Raw genomic sequence first — 18,712 nt, forward strand, 5'->3', positions numbered from 1 at the left:
ATATTTATTTAAATTTAGAAAATAATTTTTTTTTTTATAAACAATAAATAACTCAAAAATTTAAAAATGAAAAATTAAAAAGTTAGTAATTTAATGAATACAATAATAAATTTTATAATTATAATTATAAAATTTGTACTCATAAAATTTCATAACACTTTACAAATCGTTCAAATATTTAATACTTCATTTGTCGCCTAAATTGTAGATGGCGACAATCGATAAGTCTTGGACCAAAATCAGAAATCGTGGTTGCCATGAATTTTGGAATGGTCTACAAGCCTTTTTAGCAATGGCATCAAAACATAAGGATTGTGATGGAAGAATTCGATGTCCTTGTGTGAGATGTATAAATAGTAGGTTTGAAAAAATAGATAGGATTAGAGCACACGTATTTGATCGAGGTTTTATGCAAGGATATGAGAAGTGGATTTATCACGGGGAGCCTGAGGATGCTGTCGATGATGTAGCAGTTGGCGATGTTGAATCAGAGGATGAAATGATTCCTATTCTAGAAGACTTCTTTCCCTCGACAACAGAGGATCGACAAGGAGAAGATGAACAACCAACCACAAACCCACAATTTGATGACTTATTTGAGGAAATTGAAGCTGAATTGTATCCCGGTTGTGATTGGATTTCGTCTCTCAACTTTTTAGCAAAGCTATTGCATTTAAAAGTTAGAGAAAAAATTCCTAATAACATCTTTGAAGAATTGTTGAAGCTTTTAAAGTTTGCATTTCCGAAGGAAAATAATATTCCATCAACTTACTACGAGCCAAAAAAGAGATTGAAGAAATTAGGCTTGGGTTATGATTCTATCCATGTCTGTTTGTATAATTGTTGCTTATTTTATAAGGAGAATGCATCCAAGGAGGCTTGTCCAGTTTGCGGAACTAGTCGTTGGGTTACTTCCGAGAACCGCAAAGGAAAAAAAGTTCCTTGCAAAGTCATGCGATACTTTCCGTTGACACCTCGACTTAAAAGATTATATAGTTCGAGGATTACAACGAAAAGCATGATATGGCATCATACTGGAAAATCAAAAGATGATGGGGTGTTGCGACACCCGGTCGATGGTCTCGCTTGGAAAGACTTTGATGGAAAACATCCAGAGTTTGCAAGGGACCCAAGAAATGTTTGACTGGGGTTAGCTGCTGATGGATTTAATCCATTTGGCAACATGAGTCTTGCATACAGCATGTGGCCAGTGGTGTTGGCTAATTATAATCTACCACCTTGGTTATGTATGAAAGATAATTATTTTTTGCTATCTACCCTTATTCCTGGTGCAAAATCTCTGGGTAAAGACATGGATATATTTTTAAGACCGTTGGTGGATGAATTAAAGGAGTTGTGGAATAATGGGGTACCAACGAGAGATAGTTCGACCAACTCGATGTTCACCATGCGTGCTGCGCTTTTGTGGACAGTGAATGATTTTCCTGCTCGTAGTAGCTTGTCTGGGTGGAGTGGTCAAGGTTATAAAGCTTGCCCTACTTGTAATGAAGACACGACGTCCATTCGAGTGATCGGGAAGACATCATATGTTGGTCATAGAAGGTTCTTGCCAAGTAACCATGCAATGAGAAGGGATACTCGATTTGATGGTAAAGTTGAAAGAAGACCTCCTCCAAGACGATTTACTTGTGAAGAGATATTATCACAAGTTAATACTCTCGAACCCCAAATTCCCGGACATCATGAAAATTTTGGGGGCGTGAAACGTAGAAGAGTTGCAGAAACTTGTAATTGGAGGAAAAAAAGTATTTTCTACGAGTTGGAGTATTGGAGCACGAATATTTTAAAACACAACCTTGATGTCATGCATGTTGAGAAGAATGTGTGTGATAGTCTCCTAGGAACCATCTTGGATAATGATAAATCAAAGGACACAACCAATGCGCAACATGATTTAAAGAAGATGGGTATTAGGGAATCGTTGTGGATTTATGAAGATGGGAATGGTAGGCTAATGAAATCGCATGCTCCTTATGTTTTGACTCGTGAGAAAAGACAACTTTTTTGTCAGTTTGTTAAAGGAATCAAGTTTCCCGATGGCTTCTGTTCAAATTTAAAGAGCAAAGTTTCTCCAGATGAGTCTAACATTATTGGGTTAAAATCCCACGATTGTCATGTCATTATGCAGCGAGTACTAGCGGTTGGTGTCTGTAAATTTCTACCTCGTGACACTGCAACAACTATTACTCAGCTGTGCAATTTTTTTCGACAGTTATGCTCTAGAACTCTAAATGTAAAAGATATGGAGGATGCTCAAAATAATTTAATTCTCTTATTGTGCAAGATGGAATTAATTTTTCCTCCAGCTTTTTTTGACATAATGATACATTTGGTATTGCATTTTCCTGAAGAAGCGATACTGGGTGGCCCGGTCTTTATGAGATGGATGTATCCTTTTGAAAGGTACATGAAAAAATTGAAGAATTATGTGGGAAACAAGACACGTCCTGAAGGGTCAATTGCAGAAGGTTATGTTGCTGATGAGGCAGTAACCTTTGTTCAATGTACTTTAAAGGGTGTGAAACAAGATTTAATCGGCTTGATCGAAATGAAGATGCGCCTTCTGTGTGTCGCTATCTCTCAGTTTTTAATTCTCAATCTCGTCCTTTGACTAGCGGAATTATCAAGCCTCTTGATCATATCGGTCGTGAAAAAGCTGAGTGGTATATTCTTCAAAATTCTCCCGAAATCCAAGCTTACTTAGAGTAAGTTTGTTACATTTTCATAAATTATTTTATTAAATTTTTAGTTTTTATTCTCTATCTCCCTCTATCGTACCTTGACATTATCATACTTCACAGTGAACATTTGGACAAGATCAGGCATGAATATCCTAATGGTAATCACGATGTCTTGCATAGGCAAACTTTCCGTCCGTGGTTTCATAAGAAGGTATAATGACAAAATTGTAAAGTTTTAATTCAACCATTTATATTCCTCTCATATTAATACATTTTATGTATTTAGATATATGAGTTACTCGCTCTAGCTTCTGGCTCTGATTACTTAGCAACATTTTACGAAGGTTGTGTAGTGAATGGTGTTCGGTTTATTGCGTCGAAGCAAGACCAAAAGCGGAAGACACAAAATAGTGGTGTTACTGTTGCTGGAACTAAAGGGTTTAATTATTACGGCACACTTGAAGATGTAATCACTATATCTTATACTGGTGCATATACAATGACATTGTTTGAATGTAAATGGTATAACACTAATCCATTAAGAAAGAAGACAATCACTGAAAATAATATAACCAGTATAAATACTCGTGGATATTGGTATCAAGATGAACCGTACATCCTTGCTAACCAGGCGAAGCAAGTTTTCTATCTTGAAGATCCACTCAGAGGTCGCGATTGGAAGGTTGTTGAAGATAATAGCCATCGACAAATTTGGGACATTAATGACAATGAAGATGAGACTGATGTTGATGTTGTTAGTGATTCTAACTCTTCCAATTTTGTGTTGACGGTTGATCTTGGAGAGTTGATTATGCAATCGAATGAACCTCCAGTAATTGTTAAATCGTCCGATCAGTTAGTGGATTCTGAGATAGAGAATAATGAACTTGATGAAAATTATGTTGCTGAAGAAGTAGATGATTTACTAGTTGAACATGTCGAGGATGAAAATGTAAACTTGGTGAATGATGGAAATGATAGTGATTCGTCAGTGTAATTTTTATTTTGTAAACATTTGTTACTAAAACTTTTTACAATTAAATGACTTTTTAATTTCTTTCGCATTAACATTTGTGTGAACTTTCAATTATGTGTTTCACATTTTGTGAATTCTTACATTTTTTTCCGTCTTCAAAGTAAAGTACAATGTCAGCTACGTTAGCGACATACCATGGTGGGGATGGTGATGGCAGGGATCCCCCTGATCCTTCTAGGGTACCGTCGTCCTGCGAATCAGGTTTTCATATTTTTTTTAAATCTAACATTGTTCTGAATATAAATAGTGAATGTATGATTTACTAATAAAATTATTTTTCTCTCGAATAAATATAGTTCCACCTCCGGTCAGAAAGGGTCGTGGGGTTGCAGCAAACGCTAACCTCGAAAAAAAAAAGGAGAGAAGCTGGTAAGCCCTTACCGGTGGAGGTAGATCTTGAAACTGGCAAAGTTGTTGGCACGAAGCAAGCAATTATGTTCGATTTCTTGGCCAACAAGTAAGCATGTTGTGCCCGGGTGGTCATCTAAATTTTTCTGATGTACCCCAACAATACAAGGATCAAGTGCTCAATCGAATAAGAGTGAGTGATTTTTAATTATTAATGGTTGTAATAATTTTATGTTCTCATTTGTAAACTAACATAATTTTAAATTATTTTATTACACAGTACTATTTTGATATCGATGGGAATCCCCACCGAGACCTACTTATGGGGACTTTATATTCGGTGATGGCGGAGCGGTATAGTGAGCGAAAAACACTCAGACACAAGCATTTTAAACAACATTACAAAAAACCAGAAGATTGGGAGACAGTTCTCAAATTCCCCCCTGACTACTTGAATACCGAGACTTGGAAACCGGTTTGCGAATTGTTCGTTAGCGAGGCATTTTTGAATCGTTCAACTAAAAATAAATCGAATCGGCAACTAATGAAATATCCAACAACGCAAGGCACAAAATCGTTGGCTTCCATACGCCACGGAATGGTATGTATTAATTCTTTAATTGTTAATAATATTTTTCTCTTATAATAAACTAATTTAATTGTTTATGTTCGTATAGGGGGGTCCTCCTGGAGAGCATGTAGTTGAAGCATGGAAGGAGATCCATGTGAAAAAGTCGTCTGGTACTTTCGTTAATGAATTAGCTGCAAAAGATTATGTAAGTGAATAAAATGATTTATTATTAAAATTTATATTTTATATTAATTATATATTCTAATAATTTTGATTTAAATAGGAGGAAATGATCAAGGAGCTTGATAGGAAAAGACTTGAACGTCAATCCCAGAGCGATACTGGTACTGAATCTGAATCTGATACTGGTTATCAGTTTGACGTTTTGGAAACAGTTCTAGGACAAAGATCTGACTATCAAAGAGGCGTGGGTAAAAGGCTCAAGGGCAAAGGAAAGAAACCAATCCCTCAAACTCAATCGACGGTGCCTCCCCCACCAACTACTGAAATGATGAGCACTGTGACAGAAATATTCTCAGCTATGCGTGCCACTTGGGGGGGTAATTTGACGCCTGAACAACGTGCTCATATATTTAACCCACGCTTTGAGAATTTTATTCAAACGTATAGTCAGTCGCAGTCGTCTGGTGGTTCGTCTTCTCAGAGTTATGCCGCTCCTCCGGAACAGCAACAACAACAACAACCTCCTCAACTACAACAGTCGTCTTCGCAACAACAATTCCAAAGTTTGTAACAGTAGCAATTTGAAAATTTTTTGCAGCAGCAACCCCAATCTTTTTCTCAGTAGTTTCCTCAGCAGCAACAACAGTCTGGTCCGCCATTGGGAAATCAGTTCTTATACCGAACACCATCAGAGTCTCCTCCGCTCGGCTCAAACTTTGTTGATTTTGGATTATTTGGGAGTTCATCGCAGGAGAACCAATTTTATTCAACTCCCATTTTCAACCAAGCTAAGCTCGGTAATTTAACACTCGGTTTATCATCAGACCAAGCATATGTGCCTTCTCCGCCACGGGCTTCGGGGACTCGTAACGAGATCAAGACTTTATAATTAGAGACCTGAATGAAGATGTTAAAGAATAATTTATTTATGTTTTGTAATAATTTAGTTTAATTTTGAGACAATATTTTATTAGGATTAATATGTTAAAGTTAATTACCTTGGAGATATTTTTAAATTATCAATAAATTTTATTAAATTGTTATAATTATATTAATTAGATTTTATTTATTAAATATTTATATAAATAATTATTTATTTATATATAAGTATTTATAATTTTTTTTTTTATTCTGAAGGGTATTAGCGGCGGAGCATTAGCGGCGGGACCCCGCCGCTATTAATAGTATTAGCGGCGGACCCCTTTTTTGGCCACTAATACTATTAATAGCGGCCAAGCATTAGCGGCAGGACCAATAGCGGCCGAGGTCCGCCGCTAATGCCCTTTAGCGGCCAGAAAGGACACCAATAGCGGCAAAGGGGCCCGCCGCTAATGGTGTTGAATGTTGTAGTGCCAATTAGTTACAATGCGGTCGCAATAGTAAACGGGCTATATGTCGTATCCACACGGAGGAAAAATACACTCAAAAGGACAATTAGTAATTTTACGAGAATAAAATAAGAACTTTGAATGTGATGAGAATATTGAGAAAATGATTTTTAAAAATTAAACAAGTAATTAAAATGAGAAATGATCAGAAAATGATTATGGAAGACATAAGCTTCGTACATGCAATTATATTTTCCTAATAAAATTGATTCTTTAATCTCAACTATAATTCTACACCATTAATTATGGTTGGAAAATGTGTATAACTAAGCTCACTAGAAAAATATGTTCTCTAATTAAATTAATACTACTTCTAAAAATACTATCATATTATATAATTAAAATTGACAAAATACCACCGGCAGAATGCAGTAAAAATCATATAATATAATAAACACTCTAATAATTAATAGCCTAACTTACATAAGAAAAACATGACTAAACTTATATAAAATGTACTATTAAATTTAAAGTGCAAATTAGAAGAAGATAAATTTAATATAACAAATGTGGAAATGAAGAACAAAGAGAATTAATATATTAGAAAAATAAAAATTGCATGAACTTACACTTTAGTCTTGCCAAAGAAATTAGCGTAGAAAAAATATTGTCTTTACACCAAAATTAATAAAGTAAAATCTGATTTTTGTTCTCCTCCATGGTCCTATTTATAGAGCAAAATACTTCCAAAACAGGTATTTTTCGTGTTACACTTAGTGGAGAAAATGGCACTAAGGTGTTTGGAATAGGTTAATGTTAGCAAGGGAATGGTAATATTAAACATTACCTTGTTTGTTTGGAAGGTTTAATCTTAAAATGTCATTCCTTTAGTAATATAAATACCCTTAAAGAGGGTAATGTTGATATATTAAAAAAGGGTGGGATTAGTTATTCCCTTCCATTATATTAATTTGAATAATATTTTTAAATTAATAAATAAATTTGAATACCATTAATATTATAATTTATTGTAAATAAAATATTACGATATATATATATATATATTTAGTCTGTAAGATCGGTTTTTTTATAACTGAGTTATTTTTATGTTATTAACAATAACAGCATTATACATTAATTTTATGAGAATGGTGTACATAAATAATATAGCGAACAAAAATAAATAACATAGTGATATATAGAAATATTTATTTTAACTAATAAAAAATACAATAAAATTTATTATTTTCTAATTGATAAATATATTCTTTAATGAATAATTATTTATTTTTATGTATAATTAACATTCTATAGATACAATAAAAAAAATATTTTTATTTTAATTTTTTAAAATAATATATAAGATTCCTGTACTCAACCAAACAATATAATTCAATTAACGAGAATATGATTACATATTACCCTACACAACCAAACACAGTTTACACATTTCTCTATAACCATATTCTTCTTCACAATATTTTTTATAATTAAATTATTTTGAACATCTCATACCAAACGCCCCCTAAAAGTTGAGAAATGGTATCATAAGATTCTGTGCGTGTACAGAATGTGGGAGTAGCAAGCAATGTGTCACACGCCAAGAGTGGAGAGTGGAGATTGAATGTGCGCATAAGTCGCTACTGAGGGAAGTGGCTTCATGATCATGCACGTCTCATTTTGGATCAGAAATGAAGAATAAAGTTGATTTCCACGTGTCGAGCTCAGAGACGGTAGCTAAAGGAAAATAGCTTTCGTCTCGTGTTGAAAGCTGAAAACAATTAGATTGGGCCTTTTGTGATTTAATGGACCACATGAATGCATAAACTCAAGTGGATCACTCCTCCATGTTGACTCAATTAAGTGGACTTATAAATTTAATTGAAAATTGAGAAGGGTGGAAGTTGGGCCACGTTATTGAACCCAATCAAATGGACACCTCACTTTGTTAAATTTGTAGTAATTTGGGCTTTTACATTCATTTTTCATTATACCACTTTGTTCAAATCTGAAAAATAATACACAAATTAAAATAAATTAAATATTTCCAATTAAAATAAATTCACCATTAAAAATAAGGAATATTTAATTTATATTAATTATATGTGTACAAATAAAGGCTTAAAATGTATCAATTTGAGCCTTAATCAGGGGTCTAGGGTCCGAGTCTGAGTATGTTGTCTGGGATCGGGTTCGGGTTCGGGGGTCTAGGTTTGGGGTTTGAGTCTAGGTTTGAGCCTGGGGTCCAAGTCCCAGTTTGGGTCCATGGCATCATTTGGGTCCAGGGTCTAGGGTCCGAGTCCAGGCCGTGGTCGGGGTTGGAATTGAGTTTATTGTAAAAAATTTATAATTTTACAAAACCTATTAGTACAAGTTAATGTCAAACATAGTATTGTATTAAATAATACTAATACAGTACAATACAATCTAACACTATACAATACATCATGATGTACTAAAGAAGCCCTTAGTTGATAATATCTAAACTAAAATTGGAAAAAGTAATGGGTAATATGGGGAGAATGAGACCTTTCACATAAACACAAATTCAACGACAAGACTAAGTATTAACACCAAAAAAAAAATTCTTCAAAATAATAAAATATATAATAAAAAAACCAAATGCATACAAAAAAAAAAAAAAAGAAACACAATAATTCTTTTGAAGTTGGGTCGAAAATAATATGCCTTCCTTGGAATTTTTTTGTTATTTTATTTGGAATATTAAATTACACTAATTAATCACATTAAAGGTTATAAATCTAGAGATTTTCTATTTAAGAATTAAAGAACGAGAAAGTCTAAAAATGAGTACACATAATGTAATTTTCACTATAGTTTTTATTTTTATTTTTATATTATTATTATTTTTAGTAGTACTAAAATAGTGGTGACTTTCATGGAAATTTCCTATAATTAATTAAAATATACCTTTTTATTAACTTAGTCACTACATTGACATATTCTACCTTTTTAATTCAATGCATAGATTGCATATATATATTATTGCGTAACAGATGAGGCATATATTGAGTCTAAGCTAGCTTTGAAGTCTTTAATTCCTATTTTGAACCAATATTTTATCATTAATTAAAATTATTATTTTTTCTAAACACCATGATGTGTCATATATATATATATGCTTAAATAACCATTTGATATTAACAATTATCTAATATTAATATTGAGTTAGAATAAAACAAACATTGACATATATACTTAAGTTTATATTATCATCAATTAAGATGTAGTGTTGTTCTATACAAAGAAGTACATTTTTTTGTTAGAAAAAAAGTACATTTTCATATTTATATATAAATAGAAAGAGAGTAAATGAAAATTAATAGCTAGTAATGAAAAGATTCAAAAATGATGAGATTCTTGTTATTAGTAATTGTAACATGGATTTTGATGATGATGATCCCATGCATGGCTCAAAACGACACTACTTCTGTGAAAGTTGGTGTCGTTTTGGACATGGAAACTCAGATGGGTAAGATTTGGTTAAGTTGTATTGAATTGGGTCTCTCAGATTTTTACAACTCTCATCCACACTTTAAGACAAGATTGATTCTCAATATTAGAGACTCTAAAGAAGATGTGGTCACTGCAGCTTCTCAAGGTACTATATATATATAATTATAATACTATACTAATTTATAACTCATGTAGGACATGTTCTATAGATGTAGAATAATAAAGAGCATTGTTATTGAGTACCCTATTGGTCAGTGATATTCTTTAAAATTTATCTTCTTAAGTTTTATAGGACCCGCTATTTAATTACACTAATAGCGGTATAACACTAAGGAGGGTGCTAGCCACTAGTAATACAATTTAGCAATTCTCAATAAGAAATCCTTGTTTCTTAGTAGTACTTATATTTATATATAAAAATATGAGTGTGGATAGGTTATAGACTACAAGTACTTAATTTGTGGTATAAATATATTAGTTTTACTTTCGGTTGCAGATATTTATATGTATATTTAATTATTTATAGTAATAATACTTAAGTTATATTTCTGTAACTTTCGTAGATACATGACCATTAAGTATCAAGTGAATGACCATGTAGTAGTTATGTCATTAAATTTTTATTTTTATTTGAAAATTAATATAAATATACTAATAAGAAATAAATGATAGATAGATAATAACTTGACACTTAATAATTAGGTATTTATAAAAATTCCATATATATAATTTAATTATTATTACTGTCAAAAATTAAATTTAAATATTTATCAACAATTAAAAATTAAAATAAATATTTTTTTTGTGATTCGCAATATAAATTATGTGAGGAGAGTCACATGACTCTGGCTTAAATATTTTTAAAAGATTAAAATTTTGTATCTAAAATTTTAAATATTTTACTTTTGTCCCACAAAATTAGATTACTTAATTATTATTTTTTTAAGGCAATTACTTAATTATTTTTATCATCGCATTTTTTTTTATTTTTGTCCTTACAAAATTTATATTTCTTTTATCATTTTATATCCATATATTTTCATATTCATTCCCAGAAACTTTTTGTATCATATATTTTTATACTTGCATATTTATATTTTTCACTACGGTCCGAATTTAACCATAATTTTTTAATTTTGATGAACAACCCTAATATTATTATCAGCAAATAGAACTCTTGTATTTGTACTAATTGAATGTTTAGATCAAAGATATTTTTTTCTTACCTATAATTAAGCAAGAACTATTAGTTAATATATACGTATAAATTTCATATCATTTTTTAATATTACTTTGATTACATATATTTCAGCTAAATATAGAAATCCTAAAAACTCCACTAATAATTTTAGTTTTATAAACAACATATGGTCTCTAGCTTTTATGGGAAAATTTTAGAAATAAGCTTTTTTATTAAAAAAAATTAAATAAATAAAAAAAACTAAAATAAGTTTTAAGATAATTTTTTAAGAGGAGTTAAATATAAAAATAATAATTAATAAAAGAAAAAGAGAGGCTAGGAGGCCTCTTGAGTTGAGAGGCTTTGGGCAACTACTGTCTCACCCTAAAGATAACCCCGTAAAACAGATTAAAATTAACCCTATCTAATTTAATTATTCAATTTTTTTTTTGAGAAAAAATTTAATTAGTCAATTTGATTTCTTATATATATATGAAATTAATTGACATATTTTCATTGTAACACATGAATAACAGCTTTGGATCTCATAAAAAATGTACAAGTGAAAGCAATCTTAGGACCTCATAGTTCATCTCAAGCTAAATTCATCATCGATTTAGGTCAAAAAGCTCAAGTGCCAATAATATCATTTTCAGCAACAAGTCCTTCTCTTATTCCAAGCCAAAACTCATACTTTTTCCAAACAGCAATAAGTGACTCATCTCAAGTCAAAGCCATTAATTCAATAGTCAAACTTTTTGGATGGCGAAAAGTGGTGCCCATTTACACTGCCAATGAATATGGAGAAGGCATCATTCCTTATTTAGTTGATGCCTTGGGAGAAATTGATGTCAGAGTCCCTTATCGAAGTGTCATACCGCCATTAGCTACTGACGATCAAATTAAGTTTGAGCTTTACAAACTCAACGCAATGCAAACTAGGGTTTTTGTTGTTCACATGTCGTACGACCTTGGGTTAAAGTTGTTTTCCATAGCTAAAAAGATTGGAATGTTAGAACGAGGCTATGTTTGGATAATAACACAAGATTTCACTAATCTTTTGGGCTCATCATTAGAATATTCTTCAAATATTTTTAGTTCAATGGAAGGAGTTTTGGGAATTAAGACTTTTGTGCCACAATCGAAAGAGCTTGACAATTTGAAAATTCGATGGAAAGCCAAGTTCTACAAAGATAACAATCTCAACAATTTTTTCGATGCTACTAAACTTAATGTTATGGGCTATTGGGCTTATGACTCAGTTCGTGCATTAGCCTTAGCCGTTGAAAAAATTGGTAGTAGCATTGTTAATAATGATGCCAAATTAAATAATGTTACAAATGGTGGCTCAACGGATCTTGATAGTTTTGGTGTGTCAAAAATTGGTCCAAAATTATTAGAAACCTTATCAGGTACAAGATTTGAAGGCATAGCTGGAAATTTTAGCTTGGACAATGGTCAACTAGAAACGTTGACATTTCAAATAGTAAATATTGTGAATGGTGGCGGAGAAAGAGAGATAGGTTTTTGGATACAAAAACTCGGGCTAGTAAGAACTTTGTTGAATTCGAGTGAATCGAATCTAGGGCCTATAATATGGCCAGGAGAGTCCACATTGCCTCCAAAAGGTTGGGATTTTGCAACAAATGGGAAGAGACTAAGGATTGGAATTCCGGTTAAAAGTGGCTTTAATGAGTTTGTAAAAGTGGTCAATTATGATTCGAGTACCAACATATCTGATGCTACGGGCTTCACTATTGACGTATTTAAGGCTGTAGTTAAAGTATTACCATATGCTCTTTTGTACGATTTTTTTCCCTATGTAAAGGATGATGGTGAAAGCGCTGGCACTTATGATGACTTAGTCTATCAAGTATATCTTGGGGTAAGCATTTTAGTATTATTGTTTAATTTGGTGCGGTATAAATATATCTTAATATTTAAATCAATTTCTTTTTGAGAGTATTAATACATCTAATATTCTGTTTCTCGAATAATGTTGAATGAAAATTGAAATCCATTTACTTTTTATTGCTTTAGATTAATTAGAATTCGTTTAATTGGCCTTCTACTTCTACTTTTAGCTTTATAGGAAGCTTTTCCTGAGAAAACGTACTACTAACTAAAGCTAGCTTCAATTAAAAAGAGCTTTTTTAGAGTTAAAATTTGAAACTAATTTTGTCCAATCAGAACAAAAGTCTCTTTTTTTGAATAGGTAATAATCTTTATTAACTAACAAACTCAGTTGGGACATCTCCCAAACTGAAACTACGCCAATGATATAAATAGAGGCTTGCAAAAGCATGGGCCACCATATTAGTTGAACGTTTAATAAAACAAACAAAAATAATTTTGCGAGCAAATTTTTACAATTTTTGGAGCTTCAGAAGCCCAAAAACAACCTTTTTTAAAATCCAGCCAAATATGGCTAAATTGGTTGGACCAATAAAAAGTTTGTAAGTATCCCACAAAGTCAACATTTAAGAAACTAATAGAGAAACAACAAGCAAAATACAAAAATTAGATATTCATGCTACCGATTAAGACTTATATATATCATCTTCATGTAAATAAATTTGATCATTCAATTATAATATATACTTTTCCAGAAATATGATGCAGTGGTCGCAGACTCGACAATTAGAGCAAACAGGTCAAAATACGTAGATTTCACATTACCATACACTATGGAATCAGGTGTGGCAATGGTGGTTCCAATGGAAGATAACAAAAGAAAAAGTGCTTGGATTTTCATAAAGCCTTTGACTTGGGATCTATGGATCGCCATCCTTTGTTTCTTCCTCTTCATCGGTTTTGTTGTTTGGGTTCTAGAACACCGAATAAACGAAGATTTTCGCGGACCACCTTCTCATCAAATTGGCACAAGCTTTTGGTTCTCCTTTTCTACTATGGTTTTTGCACATAGTAAGTATTTCATTTATCACTATCATTCATTATATTTATAGTAGAGACATTTTTTATTTTGATATTTAGAAGAATTATAATTTGATTTTTGTTATATAATTATGTACATTGTAGGTATACCACTTGTTTTTTACAAAAATTTATAACAATTTACAGTGCTAAAAATAAAATTTTAAACATCCGGTTGCACAAGTGCAATTGACTATTTTGAATTCAATTTCAATATTGTAAATTGTTTAGAATTTTTCAAAAGCATAAATAGGATGCTTATTATAACTAAAACAATTATATTTTGTTTAAGGGTAAATAGTGACATAATACTTAAAATTTTGAATTTGTAAGTGGCATAAATCCAGTAAATACTCAATGTTAGTAAAACTGTAATTTCCTCAAGTTTCGTCATTACAAACTTCGTTAATGTTCACTAAGGCCCAAATTCTAAATTATTGGATATGTACGGAAACATATAGTATCATAAGTTACGTTAATATCTTCTTTTAATAAATTCAAAATAGAGTTTGTATTGACGAAACAGAACAAAAATTATATATTTACAAACATTAGGTACTTACGCTGCTAAAAAAATAATTAAATTTATGCCGGTCACAAACACAAAACTTTAAGTAAACTTATGCCACAGTTATCCTTTTTTTATACATAAAATCATAAATGCCTTTTCCTTATATATACATTGCAATTATTCGATTGTTTTTTAATGAATATTATTAAAATTTGATTGCAGAGGAGAGAGTGATTAGTAACTTGGCTCGATTTGTGTTAATCATATGGGTGTTTGTGATATTTATATTGACTCAAAGTTACACAGCTAGTTTAACATCACTTTTAACAGTGCAACAACTTCAACCAACAATTAGTGATATAAACCAACTCTTGAAGAGTGGGCAAAGAGTTGGTTATTTGGGTAACTCTTTTGTGTATGGACTATTGAGACAAACAGGTTTTCCAGCTTCACAAATTGTTGCTTTTGATTCTGCTGAAGAATGTGACCAATTTTTGACTATGGGAAATGCAAAAGGTGGTGTTGCTGCTGTTGTTGAAGAAACCCCTAATATGAAGCCTTTTCTTGCTCAATATTGCAATAAATATACCATGATTGGCCCAATATTCAAAACCGATGGCTTCGGTTTCGTAAGTACACTCATTTCGAATGCATTTTATTTTAAAGAAGTTATACATTTTATGAGTTTTTATATAATGTGTGTAAGAATGTAACTTTTATTTTAAAAAATTATTTTATGGTAAATATTAAAAGTTATGCGAAAAATAGTTTAGAATAACCAGGTACCCCTTAAAGTAACTAGTTATCTCAACTATTTTTCTCCTATTTTCTTTTTTGAATTTTGCATAAAATATCTTTTTTAAAAAAAAATCACATTTCTAATATTTTTTTAAAAAAAACATTTAAGTTATAACAATATTCAATGTAGTTATGATTAATATGTCTTTCTCTACTATAATAATTAGTTTTGTTTAACATAATTGTGTTGTATTGTTTTGTTTTTCTTCACATTACTAATTATAAAAATTGTGTATGTGTCTATTTTTTTGTTAGGTTTTTCCAAAAGGGTCTCCACTTGTAGGCGATGTCTCAAGTGCCATTCTAAATGTTACCGAAGGAGATGAAATGAATAAAATCGAGAGGAAATGGTTCAAAAATGAACAAAACACTTGTTCAAACTCCGACCCCAAAACCTCATCCAACAATCTAAGCCTAAGTAACTTCTGGGGTCTATTCCTAATAGCCGGAGTTTCTTCATTATTTGCACTCATAATCTTTGCTATTATGTTCCTTCATAAACACAAGGAAGTCTTGTTGGATTCCAATGTTTCACTTGGGAAAAAAATCAAAGTAATTTTTGAAAACTTTGACCAGAAAGACCTAAGCTCCCATACTTTTAGAAAAAATAATGATCAACCCAATGATGGGTATGATACAGATGTTGTGGAGATCATTACTAGTACTAATAATACCAATTGTCCTCCAAGTCCATCAACTACCAACTATACAATTCCAAATTCACCTGCTTCAATGTGAGTTTAAAGAGTAATAATAATACTATTTTCTATAATGCTCATCAGGACTCTATAGAAATCACATGCTGATCACTTTGATGAGCATTTTGTTTGATTAGTTATGGCAAATAATTACAAGTTACTATTTTATTACTAGTTACTTTTTGTTACTAGTTACTTTTTGTTTATACGTATTTGCGCCTTTTTCTTTCTTAAAACTAAGCACATTTCTAATTCCATGCATGTATATGTAACACTATATGTTTAGTATGTAACACTTAATTCATTGTATATGATGGATAAATAGATGTATTTATTAATTTTAAGAGTATTGTTATTTGGTATCTTAAAATGTTTAATACGTACTTATAATTAATTTATTGTATTTCATTGATATATATATTTGAATATAAAAAGTGTTCTTTATTAATACAAATTATAGCTATAAGAATATAGTTTGCAAATTAGTAGGGACAAATCCTTTACTATACTTATGACTTGAGTATAAACAAGCCGCGAGCTAAATAATTAATTGGCAATCTTGTTCGTAGACTGCTTAACAAAGACAAGTGACACATTGCTTAAATTATTGAGAAGCACAATGAAATCGGAGACAAATAAACTAAAAGGGGAATACATTTCTACATTGTTGCAAATAGCTATAGTCTCATTCAATACATCAAAATAAGTGAAATTGGATATTAAAATACATTATGATATTTATTATTATGCTAATTATGATATTTATTATTATGCTAATTAGTATTTTATGGTGTTCGTTAGTATTTCTCTAATTTGTAATTACTAATTATAATACTCAACATTTTAAATACATAAACTTAGTTACTCAAATAATTAATGCTAATTAATTTATTGAGAATATTATATCAACTAATTTAAATAAATTTTTTATAAAGTCAATAAAAAAGATATCTTTTTTATATTCTAACAAAGATATCTTTTACAATATAATATTTACTTGGCCGTTTGTGTTAAGTGTAGTTCCATGTCGTTGTCTTTTATTATTATTCATTAAAATAAATTATATGTTAATAAAGAAATATTGAAAGTCAAAATGATAAACAAACTTTATTTTTAAAATAAATTATAACTTAAACTCATCCATTTTCTTATTCGTCTTATTTTCATAATTTAATGTTGTCTTAACTAAGCTTCTCAGATTCGTTAATTAGAATTTATGACAATCTCTTATATATTTTATCTATATATGTGAAAATCATATCTCTAAATATATTACAAATTTAAAATACATTACTTAGACTCAGTTCCACTACAATATTAGAAAATACAATAAGAATGGTGTGAAGTAAAGATCAAGCTTTCTAAATCTTATAAAACATATATATAAGAATATATGTCAAGTTTTTAATTAATTTAACTAGATTACATTTTCAAGTCACCCTTGTACATATCTCTATTAATCATTTTTTAAATAAATTGATGATACATATATAAATAATAATAATTTTTTTTATTTTTTATTTTTTTTCTTACTCAAATACATGTATAATTAATTTTAATTATGGATAATCACAATCACATTATATTGATATTGTATAATAATATATATATAATTTAAAATCTATATGCGAATTGAGTTTATATATATCATTACTTTTTTTTTTTATTTTAAATTTTGGTTTATCATCATTACCTTACTATAAATAGGCTATATATTATTTTTCTTATTACCAAAAATAGAAAAAATAAAAAAAAAAATAAGACATAAATGATAGATTAGTTATGATATTAGATTTGAGAATGAGAATAAATAATGAGTTTGATTAATTTGTTTATTTCTTTAATTTACTACTCCATACTCTAGAGATAAGATCATTCAATTTTTGATTGGCTTTAATGAATCTTATTGGGCCATAAGAGCTCAGATCCTTCTCTATGAATGGTAGCGGTGATGACTCCAACGTCAACGTTGACGCTCTTTTTGAACGTTGAGTCACCACCGCTGCCATTCACATTTTCGAGAACCCCGTCTTTTACAAACGAACGAAACATATTGAGATCAATTGTCATGTCGTCTGTGTTGGGCCTAATTCTTCTACCTTGTTGAGTCACTTTCTCATTTTTATTCCCACATTAGTATGATATTGTCTGCTTTGGGCCTAAACCCTCACGGTTTTGTTTTTGGAGACCTTCCCAAAAGACCTCATACTAATAGAGTAATGTCCATCCTTGTATATATCCATGATATTTTTCATATCTAGCCAATGTAAGACTTTGGTTGCACACCCAATAATTCTCCCCTCAAATAAAGAACCACATGCTCGTGACCTCCCCTCCAGCAAAACCACATTGTGCCGCCGTTATTAACCCAATGAAACACGCCGCCCGATCATCAACTTTATCAGGAAGACTTTCGACACAGGTCCTAACACCGATCTCCATCTTGTACATTCGTAATCATCAACGGGACACGCCACCTGACTACCTTAATATCAAATAGACTTTCAATACAAGGCACCATATAGATCTTCAAACGCGATGTTGTCTGCTTTAGGCTAAGTCCTCATGAACCTTTGGCTCTGATACCACTTGTTGGGCCCCGTTCTTCCACCTTGTTAGGCCGCCACCTCACTTCCCACATTAGTATGATATTGTCTGCTTTGAGCTAAGCAGGGCCAGCCCAAATATTTTGGAGGCCTTGTGCCAAAGATTAAAATTGGGCTTTATATATAAAATAAATTGTGTACATTAATTAAGACCTAGGGGTGTTCACAAAGTATCCGATCCAATCCAATCCGCACGATCCAATCCAATCCAATCCGCAAAATGCGGATATCCGCACTTGTGCGGATTGGATTGGATTGAAAAATCTAAAATCCGCACTTGTGCGGATTGGATGTTGTTTGACCTCAAAAAGTAACCGATCCAATCCAATCCGCACTTAAT

General features: G+C 31.1%; 3 protein-coding genes across 3 annotated transcripts; all 3 read left to right on the forward strand.

Moving 5' to 3' along the window:
• The first annotated feature begins 208 nt into the window (after positions 1 to 208).
• LOC115718743 (uncharacterized) lies at positions 209 to 1,144 on the forward strand. The gene has a single exon (XM_061105749.1). The coding sequence runs from the start codon at positions 209 to 211 to the stop codon at positions 1,142 to 1,144; it is 936 nt and encodes a 311-aa protein (XP_060961732.1).
• Positions 1,145 to 1,183: 39 nt separating this feature from the next.
• On the forward strand, positions 1,184 to 3,699 carry LOC115702459 (uncharacterized). The gene is made up of 4 exons (XM_061105750.1): positions 1,184 to 2,489; positions 2,537 to 2,726; positions 2,823 to 2,913; positions 2,989 to 3,699. The coding sequence occupies exons 1-4, from the start codon at positions 1,184 to 1,186 to the stop codon at positions 3,697 to 3,699; spliced, it is 2,298 nt and encodes a 765-aa protein (XP_060961733.1).
• A 5,838-nt stretch (positions 3,700 to 9,537) lies between these two features.
• LOC115718735 (glutamate receptor 2.7-like) lies at positions 9,538 to 15,806 on the forward strand. The gene is made up of 5 exons (XM_030647560.2): positions 9,538 to 9,790; positions 11,362 to 12,710; positions 13,435 to 13,750; positions 14,493 to 14,899; positions 15,324 to 15,806. The coding sequence occupies exons 1-5, from the start codon at positions 9,538 to 9,540 to the stop codon at positions 15,804 to 15,806; spliced, it is 2,808 nt and encodes a 935-aa protein (XP_030503420.2).
• Positions 15,807 to 18,712: the final 2,906 nt, after the last annotated feature.

Source organism: Cannabis sativa, chromosome X (genome assembly GCF_029168945.1).
Source record: "Cannabis sativa cultivar Pink pepper isolate KNU-18-1 chromosome X, ASM2916894v1, whole genome shotgun sequence".
Lineage (NCBI taxonomy): Eukaryota > Viridiplantae > Streptophyta > Magnoliopsida > Rosales > Cannabaceae > Cannabis > Cannabis sativa.

Coding starts and splice junctions, on each gene's coding strand:
- LOC115718743 (XM_061105749.1), top strand. CDS start 209: ATGGCGACAATCGATAAGTCTTGGACCAAAATCAGAAATCGTGGTTGC.
- LOC115702459 (XM_061105750.1), top strand. CDS start 1,184: ATGAGTCTTGCATACAGCATGTGGCCAGTGGTGTTGGCTAATTATAAT. Junction 2,727..2,822: donor GAAATCCAAGCTTACTTAGA/GTAAGTTTGTTA, acceptor CATACTTCACAG/TGAACATTTGGACAAGATCA. Junction 2,914..2,988: donor GTCCGTGGTTTCATAAGAAG/GTATAATGACAA, acceptor TTATGTATTTAG/ATATATGAGTTACTCGCTCT.
- LOC115718735 (XM_030647560.2), top strand. CDS start 9,538: ATGATGAGATTCTTGTTATTAGTAATTGTAACATGGATTTTGATGATG. Junction 9,791..11,361: donor GGTCACTGCAGCTTCTCAAG/GTACTATATATA, acceptor CATGAATAACAG/CTTTGGATCTCATAAAAAAT. Junction 14,900..15,323: donor AAACCGATGGCTTCGGTTTC/GTAAGTACACTC, acceptor TTTTTTTGTTAG/GTTTTTCCAAAAGGGTCTCC.